This window comes from Falco cherrug, chromosome 13 (assembly GCF_023634085.1).
Source record: "Falco cherrug isolate bFalChe1 chromosome 13, bFalChe1.pri, whole genome shotgun sequence".
NCBI lineage: Eukaryota > Metazoa > Chordata > Aves > Falconiformes > Falconidae > Falco > Falco cherrug.
In genome coordinates this window covers 9,491,376-9,514,433 of record NC_073709.1, presented here as the reverse complement: position 1 = coordinate 9,514,433, position 23,058 = coordinate 9,491,376, and the positions used below count along the sequence as shown (strand labels likewise).

The window sequence follows — 23,058 nt, the reverse complement described above, 5'->3', positions numbered from 1 at the left end:
AAGGAGAAATGGCAAGATTTTTCCATTGAAATTACTATTTTTTTATCTCCTCCAAGATCTTAGCTTTGTAACTGGCAAGTCCTGTCTGCTGAGTGTTGAATGAGAAGCTGAAAGACCTGTCTCCAAAATTTCTAATGCCTTATGCTTTCTCCAGGGAGAAGGAGCTGGGGAGCTTGGCAGGCTTTTTACAAGTCTTAGAGCTGGCCTCTGACAACTATCACTTCATCTTACAGTTCTGTTGCTCAATCCTAATACTGATCTAATTTTGTAATGAGAAGCCTCAAAAATCATCCAAATTTAACACTAGCTTCCTTAAAGTTGTGCATTAACCCTGATGATATTGTTTTCCAGCTAATTATGTGTGAAAAAATGTTGTTTGTCATAGAATCTTAAGTAATTTGACACTCCTTATGGTTCCTTAAGGTAGGTAGCCATCATAAACAACTTCCATGAAGAACAAACAGTTGCAGGTTTGTCTTGCAACTAAAGATGCAGCCAGTTGTTTTCTTGGGTTCCCTGAGAGAACTTGAGTGTGGGGTCTTGTCCAGTATAGATCTAAGAAATAATAAGCTCCAGAAGTTCATTTCTGTGTGCGTATATAATTTGACGATAACATTCTCTTATTTGATTTGATTTTGTGTGTTTGCATTCAGATGAGGTTGTAGATTCTGTTGAATTTCATGACAGTTGCATGAATATATGGTACTAGGGATTTTTGTTCAATCTTGGAAGGAAATTAGAAACTTCTGGACTGAAACATTACGTGTTTGAAGACACCAGATATAAGAATTTATTTTGCTATAAATTTGATCACACAGTAATTGCTACTAAATGCAGTGTTGAAATGTTGGAGTAGTAAAATCATGCATTCAGATCTGCCCTTGCAAGGTACATACTGACTATTTCTAGTGCTTCTTACTTTTATGCCCTCTTACATCGTAAACTAACTTTGTGAAGATTTTGTTTTGTACAGGACTAGGAAAATGTAGGCCTTAGTCACAGAATATTAGAATTTCCTAATCATCAACTAAAAATTCTGTTTTACAGGCAATTGAAAAGCTACAGGCTGGTGCTCTTGCAACAGATGCAGTGACTGCAGCACTTATAGAATTAGAGGTATGATTTCTGACTAGTAGTAAATGTCTCTCAGGTAGATTGCCAGATTTTTCTGTAGGAAGGTATTAATTCAAACGGAAAATTACTGAGATTTGCATTTCTGTGGTACACTAATTTTATCTTTTGCTTTTCCACTGTATTTTGGAGTAAATTTATTTAAAGACTTTCTAAAGATGCAAACTGAATAAAAGTTGTCTAGTTGGTGCAGTTTGGTTGTCATCTTAGGTATGCCTTATCAGATAGTCTTTACAGTCATTAAAGGCTTATTGAACACTTTGTAGGGAACTTTATTTCTGACTTACTGAGCTACCGGCAGACTGGCTCTGCTTCTTAGGTAGGGAAAAACATCATGCTACTGGTCACATACGTTAACTATAAATTCTAGGGTAACTCCTCATTCCTTTTCTTTTTCTTCAATGTTTCACACTGAATTATGCTTCATTTCTTGAAATTATGATCCAAAGAATTTAATGTAGTTAGTCTCTAGTAGTTCTGTTAACACTGTCATGTAGTAATTATATTGAGGTAACTGTCTCTGAGTCTGCCTTCTTGGGTTGTGTTATTCATAACTTTTTCAGTTCTTCAGGGTAATTCTACAGAAACAATGCATAAATTTAATGCTGCTTGTCTCTCCATCCAATTAAAGTACTCTGTGAAAATGAAGGAGGAATTTTATGTTCTTATTTGTCCCACAGCATACTTTTGCTATGTGCTTAAATGAATGCACTTCCCAAAGGCTTTTTTCTTACATTTTTTACTTTGTGCGTGTATCATCTCTGACAGTATAAGAGACTAGAAGCAAGCTGTTCAGAGAAATGTGACTTCAGTGCAAGATAATCCTTTTTTCTGATTTTTATGACAAAATACGTGTAGAAGAATAGGACAAGTAATGCTTTTATTACAAAATGGTTCTAGTTAATTAAGATAGTCTTGATAATGATTAAGAGGTGAGCACCTGTTTGTGAGGTTTTTGGAGGAGTGTCTTTTTGGAGTGGTGAGATTTTTATAGCATCAGACTTTAGTGAAGGGTCCCTATGAAGTAATGTAGAAGGAGGTAAAGCTAAAAGAATTTCTGGGATATAAATGAGGCAGTTTGGTTATTGTCCCAGCTCTACCCAACCTTCATGGCAGTAATGATCGAAACAAGTATTCCTCTTCTCCTGTAAGGAGTAATTGCTTCTTTCTCTGCAATTTTATTCGTGAAGAAGGAAGGCAAGGTAAATGTTGTGCTGTAAAAATAATTTCCTGGGTTTGGAGTTTATGCTATTACTCTTAGAGGATTAGCAATTAATTTGTCTACACATAAGTTGGGAAAGTGTTAACATACCTGACAGGGTTAGTGTAAGGCAGGCAGCACATACTTTAATATGTGGTGGACATGCTGACTGGGAGCCAGGACTTCAGTCATAGTTTTAACTTGGCAAGCTTCTTGGCTTTAAACAGTACTTTTGGTGTCTCCACTGAGCTGTTCAAATATGCTTTCATGTGTTATCTTACACATTAGAATATAGGTTGGTGAAAACGAAAGGTATCTCTCTAACGGGGTTATTTATAATGCACTTCCGTAAGCTAGCTGAGGCTGCTGTTACTCAACAAGATTGTTTGTGTGTCAGTTTCCTCCTCAGGGGGTGGAGTGGGGGGGAAATCCACTTAGTGTTGTGATTTTTATCATGTTCCTGAGCTACACTGAAGAAATGTTTTAAGAAGCTTTACAGTTATATATCTCTTTGCAGCTGTGCCTAGGGTATACATTTTACCTGTTTTTGTTATCCCTAAGAGACTTTTCTTCTTTTACTTTAGTAGATTTAAACACTCTGAAGTGACATCTGTGTAAGAAGTTACAGTTCTAAGATGAAATTAAAACATTTTAATGAAATTACTCCAATCGGAAACCTTTTTTTCCTCATGTCTTGCTAGTATTGTGGTGATGCCTGCCATCATTTTGCTTCCAGGTTTTATAATTCTCTTAGGTAGTATTTTTATGTATACTGATGCAAAAAACCTATTTTTTTCCATTTTTCCAGTTTCTAAGTTAAATATTATTTTGTTCAGGTTGTACTGTTGCCATTAATGTAATTATTAGCTTTCATTTATTCATTAAGTGATTTATTTAACCTCTTAATTGTGGGTTGTTCTCTCTGTTACTGGTATAAAGTATATTGGGCTTGGGATTTGGGCTTCTTTTAAATTAAAGTATATAGCTATGCAGTTACATTAAGGGAAAAATATCAAAGGTACACTCAGAAAATGGTGTAGTTTGCAGCAGCAGTTTTTTGAATCTGGTATGCGAAATTCCTGTCTGTCAGCTTTCAAAATGTTGAAAGGTTTGTATCTACTCATATCTCATACTGAACACCACCTACAGACATCTGTGAATTCTGGAGCTGCATTTTCTGTTTTAATCCTGATGTTTTTCTATGTAAAATAGAAACTGCATGTGGCAAATCAACAAACCAAACAGCATAGTTTTTCTCATAAATAACAAAATTTTATGAGTAAAAAAGTAGGTTTGTATGTTGACTGTCTCTAGTGAGCTATCACTGTTTTGTTTATGCAGGAAAAAATAGTGACTTTACAAAAAGCACTGCAGCGTTTTGGGTTGGCAGATACATAGTGAAAATCTGATAAAAAAAATATTTGTTTACATGTGTCAGTAATAGAGATTAAGATACAGAACAACCAAAGTTTGTATAACGTGATAACAGATTCCTTTGTATTTTACACTGTAACTTCTTGGTAGAACACAGTGCTGTGAGTTTATCAGAAATAATCACTTTTACAGTTCTCTAGGACTTCTAATGCTGTGTTCAAAAAATCTATAGTCTTTGCATGGCACAAATATCTTTTTGTGGTAGTGTCACAAAAGATGAGTATTTTTTTTTTTCTTAGTTCCGCTCAATTACACAACTCCTATTAGACAGAATTTCAGCTAATCCAAGAGGCATTACTTCAAAGACTTCTTGAGGCACAAGACTTGCTCTTGATCTTTTATGAGCAAGCTGACAGTTTGCTTGTGGTATGCTTTCTGGTTTTTCTTTTATTTTTGCAGGCTCTAAATGGAGAAAGAGCAGCCTTTCTGTATTGGACTATATGAATCTCAAGTGGAAATAGTGTTCTGTGATTAAGATGGTAATGATAATAGCTAATTAGAGAAAAGGTAGATCTCTTTTGCAAAGTAGCAAGAGCAGCTGACACAGAACACTGTTAAAATAAGTGTGCTGGTCTTTGTAAGCATCGGCAGTATTTGATAAGTTGATTAAAGGCAGTTACGTTTTCCAGTTTGTGAATGCTGTCATGGCGGAGAAACAAATGAATGTGTTACTTTTTTCAGCTCTTGGTAATAGTATGGGTCTGGACAAGGTGCTTCATAAGACTCATCATGTAAACTGCATGCTTCTACAAAGACATTATTGCAGTACCATTTCTTTTTGTACTCTTGCTATCAGCCACCATATGAAGTCTGAGTTTCTTCTGAAACACAAAGGGATTTGGGCAGCTTTTCTGGGGGGAGGAGGAGGAGGTCCTGTTGCAGTTTCCAGCAAAACCACATGCTGGTAGCATTTATGGCTGTGTGAGAACAATGTGCAATTTCAAGCTTTTCTTTGACTATAGAGCACTTTATAAAGTCTACTGTTCAGATGCAGGTACTGGAGGCAAGGGTATAAGTTTGTTGTAAAGAATGATGAAGATTTCAAACTTACAAGATTTTAGTCTAAGTGTATTAATACTGTGTGTAGATCACTTGTTTCTTTAATCTGACTTCAGTAGAATGTACTTTATGAGCATCATTTAAATTGGAAATCAGTATGATTGTTGGGGAAGCGGATGTCACATTTTGAGTTTCAATCTCCTTGCTACTGAAATTGCTCAAATGACTTCACTTTTGTGAAGTTGTTGTTATTGTTGTTCATCAATGCAAAGGGCATTTTGAATCTTTTGCTATACTCAAGCAGTGGATTTCTGTGGCTGTCAGCAAAATTTTGCAGTGAAAGAACTTGTTTCTTGTTGAATTGGTTTTTCTTTGCTTTTATCAGTTATATAGTAATTAAGATTTTTGAGTATACAATCTTAGTCCCAAGGACTTATCTTTAAAGATGAAAGCACAGTGCTAGCAGCCTTGTTGTATTAAGGCAGTCACCATACATGAACTTTTAATGGGTAATGAACTGGAAGTTGTTAATTCTAGTTAAAAGCAATACTATGATGTTTTGCAGCAGAGTGGCTAACAGTAATCTGTGACAAAAGTGTTCTTTGAAAACATTTTAGCTTGTGTAATTGAAAGGGACGTGACTCATCCTTGTAGACTTTTACTTCTTGCCACTAAATTCCCACAGAAAAATAAACTTCAAAATTACATTATGTAGTAGACTTTGAATCCCTCTTAAAAGTTGCAAATAAACCATGGCCAAAACTGTATTGAAGATGGATGGAATGTTCTTTAATGCATATTGAAAATAGAGTATTGTAACTGTTTGCCTCGATGTAATTCAGGACCATTGGTGTTATAGTGTTGAATAATTTCTTCAAGCATTCCAACTTTGACCGCAGCTAGAAACTTCAGCATGACTGTGTCTGCTGCCAAAACATTTGTAAATACATCTTGAAGTTAAAAGGATTCTAAAAATAAAACTGATACCCTTGGTAGCTTGAGAGTTTTTACAAGATGGATAACAGGAAAATGAAACTCTTGTTTCACATCTTAAAGCATTGTACTATCTTCTTCACTACAGGTTTACTAAGTTAGCTATACTTCAGTGGTGGAGTAATTGCCAGGTAGTGTAGTATTTTTCACATAATTGAAAGCTTATGTTTTGTTAGAATGTTTTCAATAGCCATTTGTTTATCTTTTTCCTCTTCCTTTTACTTTCCTGTGCTAGAAGGGCTTGGTGTTAACATGCAGAGCTCATGTTTGGTTTAATTCATTGTCTTTTTTCAGTGTCTTTAGAAATACAAAGGCTGATCTCTGCTTGTCTTTTTAAGTAAAAGTATATTCCTGAAGATACCTTTTGTATTATAAACTTTTTCCTCCTTGGATACATGCTTTGATTGGGTTCTTCCCCCTCCTATGGTAGTCATATGGTTATTGCGGTACTGCATTTTTCTGTCTGAGGGTATGAAGAGAGTGCTTCAGTTAGTTCAGTTTATGTTCTTTCCCCTTTGAAGGCATGCATGCTTCTATTTTAATAAAGTTTCTGCATTCCTTGAAGGTTTTGAGTTTTCATTTCAAAATACACCTTATGAAAATTAAGTGGTATTCTTCCATTTGTATATCAGAGTCTTGAAATCTTTTGGTCAGACTTTGCAGAGATTGTTTTCAGAAAGAGATGTATTTGTGTGGTGTATTTCATGTCCTTGCCTATTTGTAGAAGTAGGTGTGAATTTCTGTTTCCATTTTTTGTAAAGGTTTTTCCCTGTCTTATTTTAAAGGCTTTATATCTCATCTCTGAGACACTCAGGTAGGTATCAAAAATTCCATGTACTCGCACCCAGTTCCTGTGCTGTCTAAAGCTGTTATCAGATCACCTTTCAGAGCTGTGAAGTTAGAGTATACCATCTTCTGGGCAATTCTGAGACCATCTTCTTAATTGAGTGCAGTCTGATTTTAAAGCTAAGTAAAACTCCACAGAGGTTTTGAACAGGCGCTTGGATTTTGGTCTTTATTTCTTTTTACTGGACAAGTTACTCATGTTGTGACTGATTGTACTGGTAAGATTCCTTCTGAGTCCTGAAATGAAAGAGTTATGCCGCCAGATATGCATCTACCATCTTGTTGGTTTAGAATTCTTATTTGTCTAACATTCTGTAGTAGTCTCATAAATACTCTGTAGGGAGAAACAAGTGGCATTCCCTTTGCTTTGAGATCCTTTGAATAAGTTGTCTCTTGGAGTGCCAGTGAAGGTGCCTTGATGTGCCAGTGAAAGTGCTATGCTAAAGCATCAAGCACATCTAGATTTTTAGAAATAAAGTGAGCTAGTGCCACTCTGTATCCTGTATTTTTTTCCCTACTCTTTTTTGATTATTATGTTTATCAGATGGTGGGGAGCTTTGTGTCTTCACTGCAGAAGGATTCTGGACAGTGTTACTAGGGCTTCTGTTCTGATGGGTCCTTCTTACTTCCTTTATTTGGCTATGACATCTGCTTTTAAGATAACGGCTATATTTGCTTTGTGGCAGTGAAAAATCTGTAGAGCATGAAATTCTTCCTCTTTGCTAATGCTTTTGAGTATAATGGACTGAGTGAACGTTTTTGGAACAGAATATTAGAAATTTGTCTCCAGTCTTGCAGGTCTACGCACTCTGATTACCCATGGGCAAGGAACTTGGACAGCACTAGGAGCAGGCATTGTTCATCCTAATGCATTCCTGTTTTTACTTTGTCCTCCAAGTACCTTTCACCATTCATGTTCACATTCCTTCTATCACTTTTCTGCTCCTTTTGTTCTAAACTTCACTGACTTAATTTTCTTCATACTTGTAGAGCCTGGGGAGCAATGAAGTTGGTTAAGCCAGCGGCTGTGCTACAGTCTTCTACTTTTTCAAGGCTGTCATCTTGGTAGCCTTTTTCAATCATATTCCTGCCTCCTCACCCACTTCTAGGGAAAGATACTCCCTGTGCACTAAACTGCAAATGTTTTATTAACCTAAAATCTTTTCAGATTTACTTACTTGCTGTGAAGCATACCTATCAAAATGAACACCACAATGAATATAAACAGTGAATTTGAAGATCTGTTGTGGTATAGGATAAAAGAGGATGGGATAAAATGGGATAAAAATCTTGTGCTACTTCTTGGATGCAGAAGGAAAAAGCAGAAAGTAAAGAATAGTTATAAGGTGAACATGGAAAGATTAGGCTGTTTCATGACTATGTATTAATCATGTGTTACGTATTCATAATTTTCAGGAAGATACTGATTTGGGGACTCAAACACTAAGAACACTTTAAATATCTCTGTAAATTAGAATCAACATCTTGCAAAACAGGTTTAGAATTCACTCACTACTTGCTCATTTGCAAGTTAACAAAAGCTGACTTGCATCACATTTATTTTTCATTTCTGTGTGCTCTCTTTCTTTTGTTTCCTTGTATTCATTACAAAGCAGTATGTACAAAAAAGAATCAGTTAACATTTAAGACAGAACTTTGAGCTATTTCCACTAGATTTGTTTCTGATTCAGCTTTTGTTACATGTACTGTAAAGGTATGACCATTGAATTTCATTGGTGTGTTGACATGTGGTCTAGACAACATTTTGTTGCATCAGGTTGTTATGCAGTGGTAATAAAAACAGATATGAAGCTTTGAAAGTATGCAGCGTCTCTGAAATTTTGCTGTTTGGCTGTTCTGGGCTGTTTCTTTGTCTTGTCTTCGTTTTGTGTTTGCATCTAGAAAGAGGGGATTATACTGAGTTGGCAGTGAGAATCCTGAACTGTGCTACTTTAAAATGGTGTGTTTTTAAAGTCCTGAGGATGCTCTGATGAAATGGGAGGGGCAAAAATGTGTGGTTTTAATTCTGGCATGCAAAACTTCTTAAGAACCTTGAGTTTGCAAAATGCTACAGAGGGTGCTAATAAAGGAGGACTTAGGCTTATAATCAGCTTATTAAATGTTGTTCCATACTTTCTATGAAATAAGTCTTGGTTTTTATTCAAGAAGCTTCCAGGCTGCAGTAATGACTGTCCTTCAGATAATGCTCAAATAGAAATTTTACGAAGTGAATTGTTAACTGATGCCAGTTCTTTATTTCTGCATGCATAGCTGCAGTTGTAGGCTTAGAATGTTAAGGAAAGGTACGGTTCTGCTTTGCTGCTGTGTCATGCTTCGAGTTTAAAAGGTCCACTGTGGTCTGTGCAGCAGTTATTAGATGTTACTTAAATGTTACTTGATGGGTTAGGGACCAAATGAAGTGTGCATTTTGGGGGAGGGACAGAGGGATTTTTCACTCGTGTTGTAAGGCTTTTGCTTGCATATAAATGATTAGCTTAAATTGTTGGGTGATTGGTCTTTGTATTAGCGCATTATTGCACTTGAGTTATATCATGTTCTGTAGAGAATGTAAGGTATCCATTACAGTAATTTGGGATGCCCTGTTCAAATTGCTGTTGTTTTTGGTGTGGAAGGTTAAATTACTAGAATAAGAAAGTGCACTGCAAGATCAGTGGCATCAGATCAGTTATATAAAGGTGTTGATCTAGTCTTTTATGGATGTGCCCTTACAGTGTTTTGTTCTTATTTTTAGGATTCTCCTTTTACAAATGCAGGATTGGGGTCTAACCTAAACCTTCTGGGTGAGATAGAATGTGATGCCAGTATAATGGATGGAAAGTCATTAAATTTTGGAGCAGTTGGAGCACTGAGTGGTATGTTAACTATGTATTTCATTGCTAGCTACTGATCTAAGCACAAAGATCAATGTTGTTCTTTTTTGGAGGGAGGGAGGACATTGTACATACTGCTTTATTTAAATAAATTCTGCCCACTTTAAAAAATGGGGAGGCATTCCTGCTCCCTGAATTACTGTTTAGGTTTGTTTTGTGTAACATACTTTCTTATTAGTTCACTGTTAATCCTTTGATGCAGAACGATTGTGTGATGGTACTCTACAGTATTCACAGTGGGAGTGAGCCTTCTCAGATGAATTTGTAGAATAACTTTAAAATAAAATGAAATTATTAACAAAATAATTTTACAAGCATTTAAATGCAGCTTTATGTTTGTTTTTGTTCTCTGTCTCCTCAGAGAACTTACTGGTATATAACTCAATCATAAGGTCAGTTGATATTTTGATCTCTTAGGTTAAGTTGGTCAAGTTAGGATCCTGAGGGACCAAGGTTTCCTTTATAGTGTGCTAGCCTCCAGACCGAAGGCTTTCATGTATTCTTGAGAATGCGTGCATCTGCTCATCTATGAAGCTGTTTGCTTGGGACATAAAATTTCTGTATGCTGGAGATTTTTTTTTCATTATAATTTCTCTTGCATGATCAGTTACATTTGCATTTATTTTGTGTGTTACTGTTACAAGGTTACATGCATTTGCATGTGGGACTTACTTAATCTGAGAACTAATGTGCTGCCTTTTTTTTTTTTGCTTTTTTTTTTTTTTTTTTTTGGTAGCTCTAGCTTTCTGTACAAAACAAGTATAGGTATACAGTCCCAGATAGGGATTATTGAGGTTTTGTGTTAAGTACATTGAACAGCCTTAACTGTTACTATTGAATAGCTTTTCTGACACCATTTCAAGCTTTGTTCTTTATCCTAGAATAGTTCTAATCTGTGGCAATAATTTCCTTATATAGATACAAACTGAAATAAATAATATAATTGTTTCAAGGCTTGTTTGTTAGAAAATGTATCCTTCCAGCCCTGGGGAAGGAGGGAGTGAGAGAAAGCTAAGCCTAAATCCTATAATCCCTGTGCTGACCACACAGGTTTGAATGAAAGCTCCTTTAATTTTGATAAATTAATGTTCACAAAATACCTTTGGCCTGTAGAATATCATGGATTAATTTGAGATCTGTGGTAGGAGGTCAGTCCTAATTTTTTAATGTGATTCTTTCTTTAAAAAAAACAAAAGTGTGCGTGTGTGTTGATTTTTATTAGAAGGCTTTATCGCTACTATTAGAACATGGGAAGGAAAAACTGATAAAAGTTGTTGTTAAATTGAAACATAAGTTATCTCTTAATAACTTGGCAAAGCGTTGGAAATTGAAGGAAGCTGACTTCCATTGCTAAAATGAACACTACAATGCTATGTGGAAAAATATTTTAATGTCGTGTTCCCATTTTTTGCTAATTTTTCCTTTCAGGAATCAAGAACCCAGTTTCAGTTGCAAATAGATTGTTGTGTGAAGGGCAGAAGGGAAAACTCTCTGCTGGCAGAATTCCACCTTGGTAATTGCTTTGTTCTGCTTGACTTTACTTTGGTCTTTTGTCTCTCTGCATGCAATGTTTGAAGGCTATATCTTATCCCAAGAAGGCTGGTGCTGTTTCACATACCAGCAATAGTGTGCCTTTAAAAAGAAGATAAGCTTTGTTCTCTGATCTTGAAACATCTTGTGCACTTGATGATGCTGTGGGTAGAATGAAGTATTGTGAATAGATGGCACCATCGTTTTGTGATAATTTCTGTCTGTGTGATTATTTCCAGTTACATCATACTGAATTCTTATGTTTGCTACTGTAGCATTTTGAAAAATCCTTGAATACATCAAGATTAAAATGAAATTCTACTGCCTTTGCCTCTGTCTACTTTTGAAAGAGGCAACGTAGTTTTTAACGAGTATATAAGAGAGTCCTACTTTCCTCCTTGTCTTTGTGGCTTTATTTTGTATCTATGGTGTGGAAATGTGCAGTGTTTTGTAACTTCCTGTTATTTTTGCCAAAATAGGAAATTATTTTAAAGATAGATTTAATAGCATCTACAGCAACAATTGAAATATGCACTCCTTTATTGAGACGGGTATAGTACTTAGATGGAAGAGGTGACTATTAAATGCATAACAACTTTAAATAATATTGCATCATTTTGGAAAGGATCTGGGAAATGAGTCAGAAACGATTGTTCTTAAAACCCTCGTATTTTCATTAGTGTCTTAAATTGACAAGTAGAGTACTTGAATGATTCATTCATATTAATTGACTGCTATGCTCAGTTATCATACCTGTTGCAGAAATTTGGTGCCATTTGCTAACTAATGGACTACAGTATTTGCAGATGTATTAAACCAGCATTTATGTAGTTTAAAATACTTATGTTTAGATTCACAGATTTTACTTCCCAAGTTATTCTTACTCTATAAAATTAGCCAAATAGTATGTGGCTGGATGGTATAGTATTGTGATTTAACCAGGAAAAATGTGCTAGTTCAGTGTTCTGTCATGCTGCACAGGAAGCTCATAGATCAGAAAAAGCCACCCTGAAACCAAACCATCGACAGGCAGATTTTGCATTTAAATTTATTTTCTTTAATGAAGAAACAGTAACGGTAGTTGGTGAGAGAACTTATTTTTTTCAGAGGAGCAGTTTACTAAGGAACAGGAATGTGAAGTTCAATTGCTGTTAGTAGCTGTTTTCTTGGGATGTCAGGAGAAAGTGGGGCTTGGCTGAGTTACATTAAAGAGAATGTCAAATGAGATGGGTTATTTTTGGTGTTCCAGAACTAGTACTGAAGTCAGCTACAGGACCAAGCACTTTTGATTTAGTTTTCTTTGTATCATCACAGTGTCTTCTTGAATTGTTGTAAGGAAGAGCATTTGGGCATTTTAGCATGTTTGCTGTAACTTCATGACCTCGTTAATGCTGCTATTATTTTAAAAATAACTGAATGGAAAAGAAACTATGTTCTCTTGCCCTCGAAGAACAAGACTAAATTTTTCAAATACTCTGCAAGATCTTGGCTAACGGATGCTTTTAAAGACATGGGAGCTCAAACTCTTGAGGCAAGAGGTGAACTGCCTTCAGAGCCAAACACCTACAGTTTATTTTGCAAATGTTGTGGACCTGAGTTACCTAATACATATTTTAATTTCCTTTTCTCCTATTCTGGATTTTTAATGTACATTTAATTAGAGCAAATTAAGTTACCCTGGGAACAGTCTATAACAGCGGGATATATAATGGGTTGTGCTTTAGATTTGCTTTGGTTGGTGCTTCTGTACATACAGGGTATCCCAAGTTCAGAACGATAGAGCTCATGTTCAGTGTAGGTGGTGACTATTGACAATTTCATACCTTGCCTTTCTGGCAGGGTTTGGCATGATACATTATTGTTTTGGGACTGAAATATATTCCTGCACAAGCTGGGAACATGTATAGTCAGATGACAAGAGAACAGCTGTATTTTGGTATTCCTACCAAGTGTTAGGATTTTAGTAACTGATTTTTATTTGTGAAGATCCACAAGTTCCGTCTTGTTTCTTATGGGCAAATAATGTATGGGGAGAATCTTATGCTTAGCCAAAGAACCTGTCTTGTTAAAGAAGCCTAGTGGTAGAGGCTGTTTCTATAGCATGATCTAAGCTAGCTTAATGTTTTCTGGTCAGAATGTTTAGCACGTGATCACATTAGAAAAATACAAGAGCTGAGAGATTAGTAGAAGTGGCATTATGGAGATTCTTGTCTGTAGAAGAACACATGGAAGCAGTTAGTTTGGCCTGTTAACCCCTTGTTCAGCACCTAATTTTATGGTGCCAATTCAAAACCAATTTAAAGTGGTACATTTCTAATTTTGAGTAGAAGAAATTCTAATGAGTGTGAATTATTTATTCTGAGATGGTAAGTTTGTTGGGAAGAAGTGATTAAGTGTCCTAACTGATGTACCCAATTTGCTATAAATTGCTCTGTAGAGTGTGTCATTCTGGATCAGTGTCTTGCTGTCAGAATCCCGCTATCCAAATTAAAACTTAGAAAACTTAAATCCCTGAATGTATGAGTTCATTTGTTGAAACTTCTAAGGTCCTTACATCTTTCTGCCATATTTTATTCAGCTCGATGTCAAGATGTTCTCTGCCTGTGTGTGCAGGAACAGAAAATACTGAACTTGTAAATTTTACATATTATGATATAAGATATTCCTATTCATTGTATAACTTTACAAAAGAAAGCACTGTTATAATTGCACTATTGCGTATTGGATGGATCTCTGGAAGTGGTCTTTTGTCACAGAATAATGGGTCAGATGTTTTGTAGTAATATGTTCGAAGGTTTTCTATTCCTTATGCCAAATCATTGACCTTCTTGAGGGAAAAGGGTTATTTACGTCTGTTTACTATTAAGCGTAGATATGAAAGAACTGCAGAATGGTACCAATACACCTAAATGTCTCCTTTCTTAGAACTCCTTAGTACTACTGATATCTTAAGTTCATGTCTGTATCCATTTTTCAGTATTAATAGTAACCCACGTGGGAAAGAATCCTTTCTTAGGTTTTTGGTTTGTTTGTTCATTTACCTCTCCCCCCCCTTCGGGGATACAGGGATTTGTAATTGCTTCACAGTTTTACAGTACTGTAGGTAGGATATGTACGTTGTGTAACTTGCAGGGCAGTGCATAGTCAAGGAAGTGCCTAGAGTAAAGACTTGCACCACCTTTTATCTCTCTTCTGTATTTCTTCAGAATGATTTCTACTTCGTAACAGTGATTTCAGAGTGATTGCTGCATTTTTATAATAAATGTTACAAAGTGAGTTTGTTATATTTAGGTTCGCCTTGACTGTCTTTAATGGATCTAACCTCCTTCTGCCACTTCTGTTTAGCTTGGTGTTGCCTGTCTCCTACAGCTCATATTAAATGGTCCTGTTTGGAGCAAACAGCACCAGGATAACCATGTTCTTGGAGAGGATTTCCTGAAAAGACCATTTTTAGACACCTTTACTTGCATTTTCTGTTAATATGGTCTAGTTTGCCTGAAACTGGAAAGCACGTCCTAGCATTGGCTCCTTGTTGGGAGGATGTTTTCATCTTCTGCGTGTTCTGAGCCTGTAACAACTAGAGAGTACTCTTCCTTTGATATATTTGCAAGAAAGGTCTTTTTATCTTGTTTGTGCAGAACCAGCCTTCAGAGCAGCAGAGCACAAATGCATTCATCCTTTGGTTTCAGTTTTGTTCACGTCCCCCCTGCCCACCCCCCCCCCCTCCCCGAAAGGCTTTTGAAACTTGGTGAGGTTTTGGCTGCTTTCTGTATCCCACTGGTTTTATTCCCTATTTTCCCAGTCCCCCAATAAATCAAGCTTGCTGCTACTTGTTTAGAGGTGGTTTTGTTTTTATGTCACCTTAAAAGTATTGCCCTGCTTATTCTTGCCTGGTACAGCTTTTCTACATGGCTACATGAATGATTCTCATGGCAACTAAAGCAGTTCCCTAGTGCCAGACTGCTGGTTCCCACCCTCTCGCCACCCTGTCATCTGTGGCTGGTACAATGGTGTGTGTGGCTCTGCTGAATCGGATTGCAGAACTTGCTTTTTGGGATGGTGTAAATACTTGTTTAGTCTTGGTTTAGATTACAGGTATTTGGCTACCTGCCGAGCTGAGTTCGTACTGCATGTCCTGTAGGACTCTCTTACTGACTAATTCTATATCAATTTATAGGAGATGCAGTATAGGTCGTACAGACAACAAAGCACTGAGATTGTGATTTTTAAATTTTTTTTTATAAACTGTGTATTTTAACTTTTCTATGATTGTGCGGTCCTTTCAAGACATCCGAACTGAAAAGTTTAAAAAAGGTGGAAGATCTCTGTGGTGTTATGAGGCCTCAATTAGATGTCTGCTTCAACCAATCTAACTATTCTTTGGGACCAGAACTAGAAAACGCTTCGTTTGTGCCCATCTTATAGGAAGGAAAGGAATGTAGGAATTAAGGACTCAAGTGAGCAAAGTAAAACTCACATTGCTTAAGTTTTGAGACTTTCTTGGGTGATTTTTTTGCACTTTTCATAAATACTAATGACTGTTTCTGTATTAAAAGTATTAAAAAGGCAATTGTGAATTTGCTTGTAAAATGCAGTGGTTTTGACTGATCTGTGCTATTCAAATTACCGTATATAAACCTCCTCATATTTGAGCTTGACACTTTTGCCACCTACCCTTCCTCTCTGGGTAAATTGTATTAGTGAACAGGAAGTGCTTACTTCCTGAGAATGTACTATTGATAGAAAACGTTTCTTTTAAAGACCAAGGCCGCCTTTTTTTTTAGTCAGTGGGAGAATATTAATTAGTTAGGATTGGGTATGGTTTGCATTTCTCTTACATTAATGAAAGTGACAGGTTGTTTCTTGAGCACTAGCTTACCTGATAGGTTCTGCTTGAGTTCTCCCAAAGTACCCAGTAACTTACAGTATCTTGCAACATGAACAGTATTTGTCTGGAGCTGTACTAATGATGGTAAGAAATATGTATTTAACAATCTAAATTCTCATCTAGATAAACTCTGGGGTGGGTTTTTTTTTTTGAGACTTGTGTAAGGAAAAACTGGACACACCTCTTCTATTGGTGAAGTCACAGAGAAGATAGGAAGTACCACTTCAAATTACTACATACTGAAAGCTGCAGGTGTCAGATATAGCACTGTCTAGAAAACTCGAAAAGCATTAATGCCAACAAATTTGCTATATCAATAATGTTCTCAGAATTTGTAGTACTAGATGGCCCCAGGGACTTCTTTGTAGCTGAAATAACTTCTGTAGCCTCATATTCATAAACCTGGTATTTCTGTAACACTTTCTGAAATTACTTTAAATCCTCAGTCTTTACTTCTTGTGTCTGTTAGGCAGCTGTGTTATTCTTATTTCAAAAGCGGGATATGAAATTAAGATTGGAAGTAGTTGGCCTGTATTGTGTTGCTGTTGTTGCTGTTGCACAGCAGCTTTCTGAAAATTTATGACTTTCAACTGCTACAGTCCACTTTTCAGGGAATAAGGTTGAATTCTTTAAGGGGAGACAGTATAAATAATTGAGGCTTGCTTTTTTCTCTCCTTAAAAGTTACATGTGTATCTGTATTTTTTGCTGTCATTCATTGTCACGGCAGTGTGTGCTGTCTCACTACTGTAGAGTGTTCAGTAATGACTAGAAAATGACTCTAGAGATTGTTGGAGTTTTTTTGCAAGTATATGAAAAATTCAGTAGCATCTGCAAATGCATGATAAACCTCCATGAGCTAGACTTTCATCCTTCTAAATAAGGCTTATTTTTAGCTTGTGTTGTATTTCTTGAATTACTTCTTGATACTTCTGTGGCATTGGCTGACTTTACTAGAAATACCTTACCATTCTCACCTCATTCATCCCACACTGTAGGTCTTCAGGATCTTACTAAGTTGTTATAGAGAGCAAGACTGTATAGACGACTTTGTCGTGGTTTAGCTGCAATTAAAAGCTGGTGCTATTTGGTAATTAATTTCCAATTTAATAGCACTTGTTTTTATCCAATACTAAACTTAATGTCAAAGCTGCATAGTCTTTTAATGAAACTACGTAAGGTCGCCAAGCGTAATTATAGCTGACATTTCTGTGAAATGTAGACAGCTTACAATTTTTAAATGACCAAACCAATTAGAAAAAAATAATTGCAAGAAAAGGGGGATTTGTTATATGGTTTTGTTTAAACTCCCTCTTCTGTGTCTCCTAGCTTTTTAGTTGGTGAAGGAGCTTACAGATGGGCAGTTGATCACGGGATACCAGCATGTCCTCCAGGTATCATGGCTACAAGTGAGTAAACTGGTGGTGTCAGTAGGAAGAACAGGACAGAGTAATTTTAATTGGTGCCTCATATTTTGAGGTTTACATCACTGTTCTTAATATTCAACTAGCTTATGATATTATGGTATATAAGGATGGTTTAAGTTTACTAATTCTCTATTAAGTATCTAAATAGAAAAAAATATAAACTATTACTTAGCTGCATTTTAGCAACATCTAATTCAAATGAATCTGTGATTCTAGGATTAAATCCAATGAACGACTTTCTTTACCGAAAAGTTGGCGCTTTAAAGCTTGGTCCTGTGAGTCTTCAGTTGTGATCCGTCTTGGATCCTTAAAGCACCATCCAGCCATGTATCTAAATTCAGCAGGTGCCGGTTTGATTCTCAGGTTCTATAGTTACACTCATCTCCAAGCCTTTGTCCAGAACTGCTCTGGTCTAAACAGACGGTCAGATTAATTTGCGTTTTTTTTTTAACCTGGGTAGGCTTTGCTTCATCTAAGATGGTAGAATAACCTGATCCAGAAAACAGACTTGGATTATACTGTATACTTGCTGTAGTCAGATCCCTTACAAAACTTCTTTTTGCTTAAAAGAAAAGAAGTGGTTATATTGATATACCATCTATAAACTAGGCTAAATATTAGTGCATTTACCTGTGGAAAGGAGGATGTGGCTCCCTTCTCTTCTTCAGTCCTGTCCCTTTTGGAAAGTGCTGTTACTACCAGTCTGTAGTTTGCTGTAGGTGAGAGCATGCCCTATGCTTCCTGTTGAAGTTATGCATGAAGGAAATCAGAGTTCGTTACCAAAAGAAAAAGGAGAACACAGGAGATTACAGAATGTTTCTTTATTCTTTATTTTACAATAAACAGTATTACTGCATAAAATATGGTTAGTCCCTAAGCCAGAGGCTGAAACCCAGGGCTACCATTAAGGCTTCTGTTGGGTCTAGTTCTAAATGTAGATAAATACCAAGAAATTGCAGTTCAAAGTGACTAATAATTAATGCTAAAATGTAACCCCTCAAACAGTGGCACTGTTCTACTTGATCATGCCAGTTTTCATACATACTCATGATACATTTCATTTTGAGCAGAAAGTTTTGATTTCTAGTTCCACATGACTGAAACTTTTGCCCTATCTGTATGCTGTCCAAAACAAGCATTTGCGGAACAACTTTTGGGCTCAGTTAAGCAGAACAGCTTCATTTCTGTGACTAGAAAGATGAAAACACTTTGGGTTTTTTTTTATGTGCTGTTTTTTTTTGTTGTTGTTGGGGGTTTGTTGATTTAGGTTTTTGTGTTGATTTGGGTTTTTTGTTTTGTTTTGTTTTTTCTTTATTTGAGTAGAAAGTAGTTGCTACTTATGTGTAGGAGATACTCCAGGAGGAAGGTTACTTGACTAATTCTGTTTGCATGCACAAGTTTCCATTGTTTCTAGTACCAGTGTATTTATGTTGTGACAGAGATGATTGGATTGTAACATTAATTGTCAGACTATACCTTACTAGCTATATGTACCTTGTTCAGAGCAAATCTACATGTTACAGCTTAAAAATAAGGATGACCACTGGTAATCTGGTTTACCTAACCCAGACTATGAGTTTATGCTGGAGAAACATGAGAAGAATAATCCCAGCCAATATATTTTTCACAAACCTGCTCCGAAACACTAGTGATTCCTTTTTGTCTCAGTACATTCAGCATACTTCTATTTACCAAAACAATTTGCGTTAAAACAATTAAAACAACCAGGACTGGGAAAGGAATCCTATTGCGAAGTCAATGGAGAAATGCCATTTGCTGTTGCAGTGTCAATGAAAAAAATATTAGTATTGAAGTTGCTAACCCCCTTCTGCTCTCCACACTCTGCTTTCACCCAGGTTTATACATGCTGAAACACATGCATACATGATGATGTGCTTGAGCCATCGTACAGGATGGACCTGTCCTGGGAATGAATGGATGCTGTGAAGCAGACGGCTAAGACTTGAGTCTTAACTCAGTCTTAGATTATGTGAATGTTTTGCTGAATGATTTCAGATTAGGGTAGTTGAAGGATATGCTGAAGAAATTGGTAGTAGAGACTGAGATCCAGTCATGTATTCTTTGTAACACTGAGAAAAATACTTACAATTGATTTCTTCACAGATACTCTATAATTCTATCTGCTATTTAAGTGCCTAAAATGGATACGTAGGAAACCAAGACTACTTTATGTTAAGACTGCATTATTAGCCATTCTAAGAGGAATCTGGGAAAAGATTGCTTGAGCAACTTTAAAGTTGTCATTTTTCCTAACATTTGAGTACACTTAAATTTGCAGTATAATTGTTAATGTTAATATATCTGATTTTTTTTCTTTAAAAAAACCTGACAACACAACAGCAAGAAAGAGCAAACAATAACCTGAACAATCAGTTCCAGAAATCGTTATGCTCATTTCCATACTGGTCCTTAGCAAAGCTAGTCTTGTAAGGTGTAGGTTTCTGGTCAGCGAGGCTGGAAAGTGACCATTAACACCGTGTATGACAACATGGGATTGTTATAGCTAAAGCAAGCTGGAAACTGTCTCACAGGTAACATATAAGAAAGCCAAAATATTTTTTTCCAGTGTTACCAGGGGAGGGAAAGTTCGATGTGCTTAAGAAACAATTAAGGGGAATATTGTTTCTAAGCAACCACAAAAGATCTCATCTGAAGCAAGTTACTGTGTTAAAGAATGTAAGAAATGAAGAAAAAAAAAAAACAAACGGGAGACTGATTATGCTTGCTACAGTTGCTATGGTAGAGTTTGCATGGAGAATTGGGGGTAAACTAACTTGAAATTATGTGACTGTTGAATAGCTCTGTAAAATGAAGAACTAAATTAGTTGCCAAACATCAGGAAAATATGTTTAGTAACTTAATTACAGAGAACCAAAACCAACCCCCCAAAGAAACCCCTAATCCAAATCTTAGACATGTACTTGCTGTAAGTATTAGCAGGGAGAACTAGGTGCGTTATGTTTTGACTTCTCTGTGCTGCACATGGAAAATACATTCTTGAAGTCGCATTATTCTGTCTTCCTTTTCCCAGACCTGAGATGGCAAGAGTAATTTTATACATGCTATAGGGCTGTGGGGTTGTGTGGTTGGTTTTGCACCTATGGAACTCTCCATGTGATCAGTAACAAAGTTGCATGATCAGCTTTGTGGTCACACTCCCGGATTCTCTCAGAACTATCACAGTATCTAAGCTCCAAACTGAAATGATGTTCTAAACCATGTCACTTGTTGAACTACATCAAGGTTACATCAAGGCTCACCTGCTTTGTCTTCAGTTTGCCCAGTGTGTGAGGAAATGGATTTCTACCATTTGTAGAAATCTGGTGGCTTTCCAGTATAGTGAGTGAGTGTTAAAAAAACCCAACTGAAATATAATCTGCCTGTATTGCCTACAGTCTGCAAGAAAGTCTAATTTATTAATTCCTTCCTATACTAGAGCTTTAATTCCTGCCAATACTAGAGCCCATACTAGCTTGTGCTAGAGCTTTCTTACCCTCTGCTAGAGAGATTGCTTTAGAAAGCGTTACCAAAGTGTTAAAAGTGTAATTACAGTTTAGAAATGCTAATTGACTGTCATGCAAGTCTTATAAAATGGTAAAAGTATACTTTAAATCAGCCACAAAAATCTGAGATAAATCTTCCATTGTCAATATCTGTGCCTACACTAATAATAAACAAAACACTTTGATTTTTTTTTTTTTTTAAGTTCAGCCTATAGTAGATGCAAAATAGTTGATTTGAGAAAGATAACATGATGTAAGACTACATCTTGCAATTGCTTACAGTGTTCAGTCTTCAAAGGGAAAGAAAAGGCAGGTAACTACTCAGGCAAGCAAGCTTGTACCTCTAACGATGTGGAAGTGACCATAAGTTCTTCAGCAAGTTGTATTACTTAAGAACAAAAGTAGCTGCAGTGGATCCACATAGCTTGGTAGCTGGAATCCAAGAGTAGCCACAAATGATGCTTATGGAAGAATATAAGAACAGAGCAAATATATAATTCCCTTTTCCTATTCCTTTTGCTATCCCTGACTGCTTCCTGAATACATGAGGTTAATCAGTAGCACTTTCTGCCATGAAATGGTTGTTTCCTCTTGAGCCTATATTAATTCCCAGCTCCTGCAAAAACCTTTACAACTATGGGTTGTTTGAGGAACTACCTCTTTTCCATTATTTTGAGAATTGCTGAATAAAATCTGCTGTTTTATTGTCAGGTCGCTACTCAGAATTATTACCTTTAATAGCTTAGTGTCATCAGTAAAATCATACCTTGTTGAACAGAGTAAGTGCTACTATAGGATGGTTTGGCATTCTGGTTGTAACAAGCCATTTTTTTACTCATTATTTGTTTTGCGTTTTGTAACCAATTTTGTGTATGCAAGTGTATTTCCTTTTATCTTATGTCTGCTTAGATTCTTTAATGAGGGAGAGCCTTTTCTAGATAAGTGTCATGCAGGTAATCATACTTCTAGTGGTATCGTCTATCTCCCTGTCCACCAGTATTGCCTGCTTAGCCTGCCTCTCCTCCAACCCCCCAAAACCTTACCCTGCTCCTAGTTCTCTCTTCCACTTCACTATTATTTCATGAAGAAAAAGATGAACCATATTGCTGGAACTGTGCTATGAGGCTCAGTTAGTGGCTCAGGGCAGTGGCTTAGATCATGTTTTGTTCCTTTGTTTTTAGGGTGAGAATGAAAGGGATCTGGAGAAACTCAAGGGTTTTGGGGATTTGATTAGGAAGCTTGGGCAATCTAAGTACGTATCTGGTTTTAAGAAAGTAAAAGGTATCACTCAGACAGAAGATACTTGTTTTTAATGGTGAAAGTCGCTGCCTTTGTTCCATAATATGCAGAGTAAATGACCTCTCTTAAGAGGGGTGTGGGGAAGCCAAACGTTGTAAATCATCCCTGGAATTGGACATAATATTGCAGGTTCACTTGCAGTTCTGAAATCTGAACAGCTGAGTGCAACCAATAGAATGGCAGTAAGTTAGCCAGGAAAAAAGTTGGGCCAATGTACCCAGAAGATGCTTTGAACGAAAATCTTCCGGGGAGCAGGAAAGGCTGCCTGATTGGAAAAAAGACATTTCTTCTAGGAAGTAGTAAGAAATGGTATGTCCAGCAACAGTTTACCGAGAGTTATTGTTATAAAGAACAGATCTATATAGTAGCCCTCTGAGAAAGATAGTTTTTCTTTTTTTAATATGCTTTTGATGCTAAGTATGTTCTTTTTTCTCCCCATTCATGTTGCTGTCTCTGTTGAAGTATAACGTGGGAAGTAGCACTAGTAGTCTTAGGTCCCAGCAGAAGCATAAATGGTGTTAATTAGTCATTTAAAATAGCTTTGTTAAAATGAAATTTATTTTCGTCTGTCTGTTTTCATTTGTGCCATTTATTTTAGCAACTGCTCAACAGAATTCTTCACTGGATCATTTTAATTCTTGTGGGTTAACTAATTTGCTAGTATATTCCTTTTTAATTCACTTCTCTCCAATAGTTGCATTCTCTTTTAATATCGAATAGAAACATGATATGCAGAAAGTTCTCCTTCCTGATACTTTCAGTTGACTGTAAGAAATGTCTGCCAGGGGGTGCTATATGATTGGGCAGAGCTTAATCTGCACTTCAAAGATTTAAGAGTATTCTTAGACTTCTCTTAGCATTTTCAATTTACAGTTTGCTTTTAAAGAATGATTGCTG

The 23,058-nt window shown here is 36.4% G+C and overlaps 1 protein-coding gene across 4 annotated transcripts in view; it reads left to right on the top strand.

Moving 5' to 3' along the window:
* TASP1 (taspase 1) overlaps positions 1-23,058 on the top strand; it is an 87,807-nt gene that overhangs the window by 6,053 nt on the left and 58,696 nt on the right. For 2 of the 4 annotated variants that reach the window (XM_055725795.1, XM_055725793.1), the window contains exons 4-7: positions 1,048-1,116; positions 9,357-9,477; positions 10,924-11,008; positions 17,241-17,305. In XM_055725795.1, coding sequence (XP_055581770.1) covers positions 1,048-1,116; positions 9,357-9,477; positions 10,924-11,008; positions 17,241-17,305 — 340 coding nt within the window. Of the gene's footprint in view, positions 1-1,047; positions 1,117-9,356; positions 9,478-10,923; positions 11,009-17,240; positions 17,321-23,058 lie in introns of all 4 variants that reach the window. The other 2 variants (XM_055725794.1, XM_055725792.1) reach the window with 1 other exon arrangement.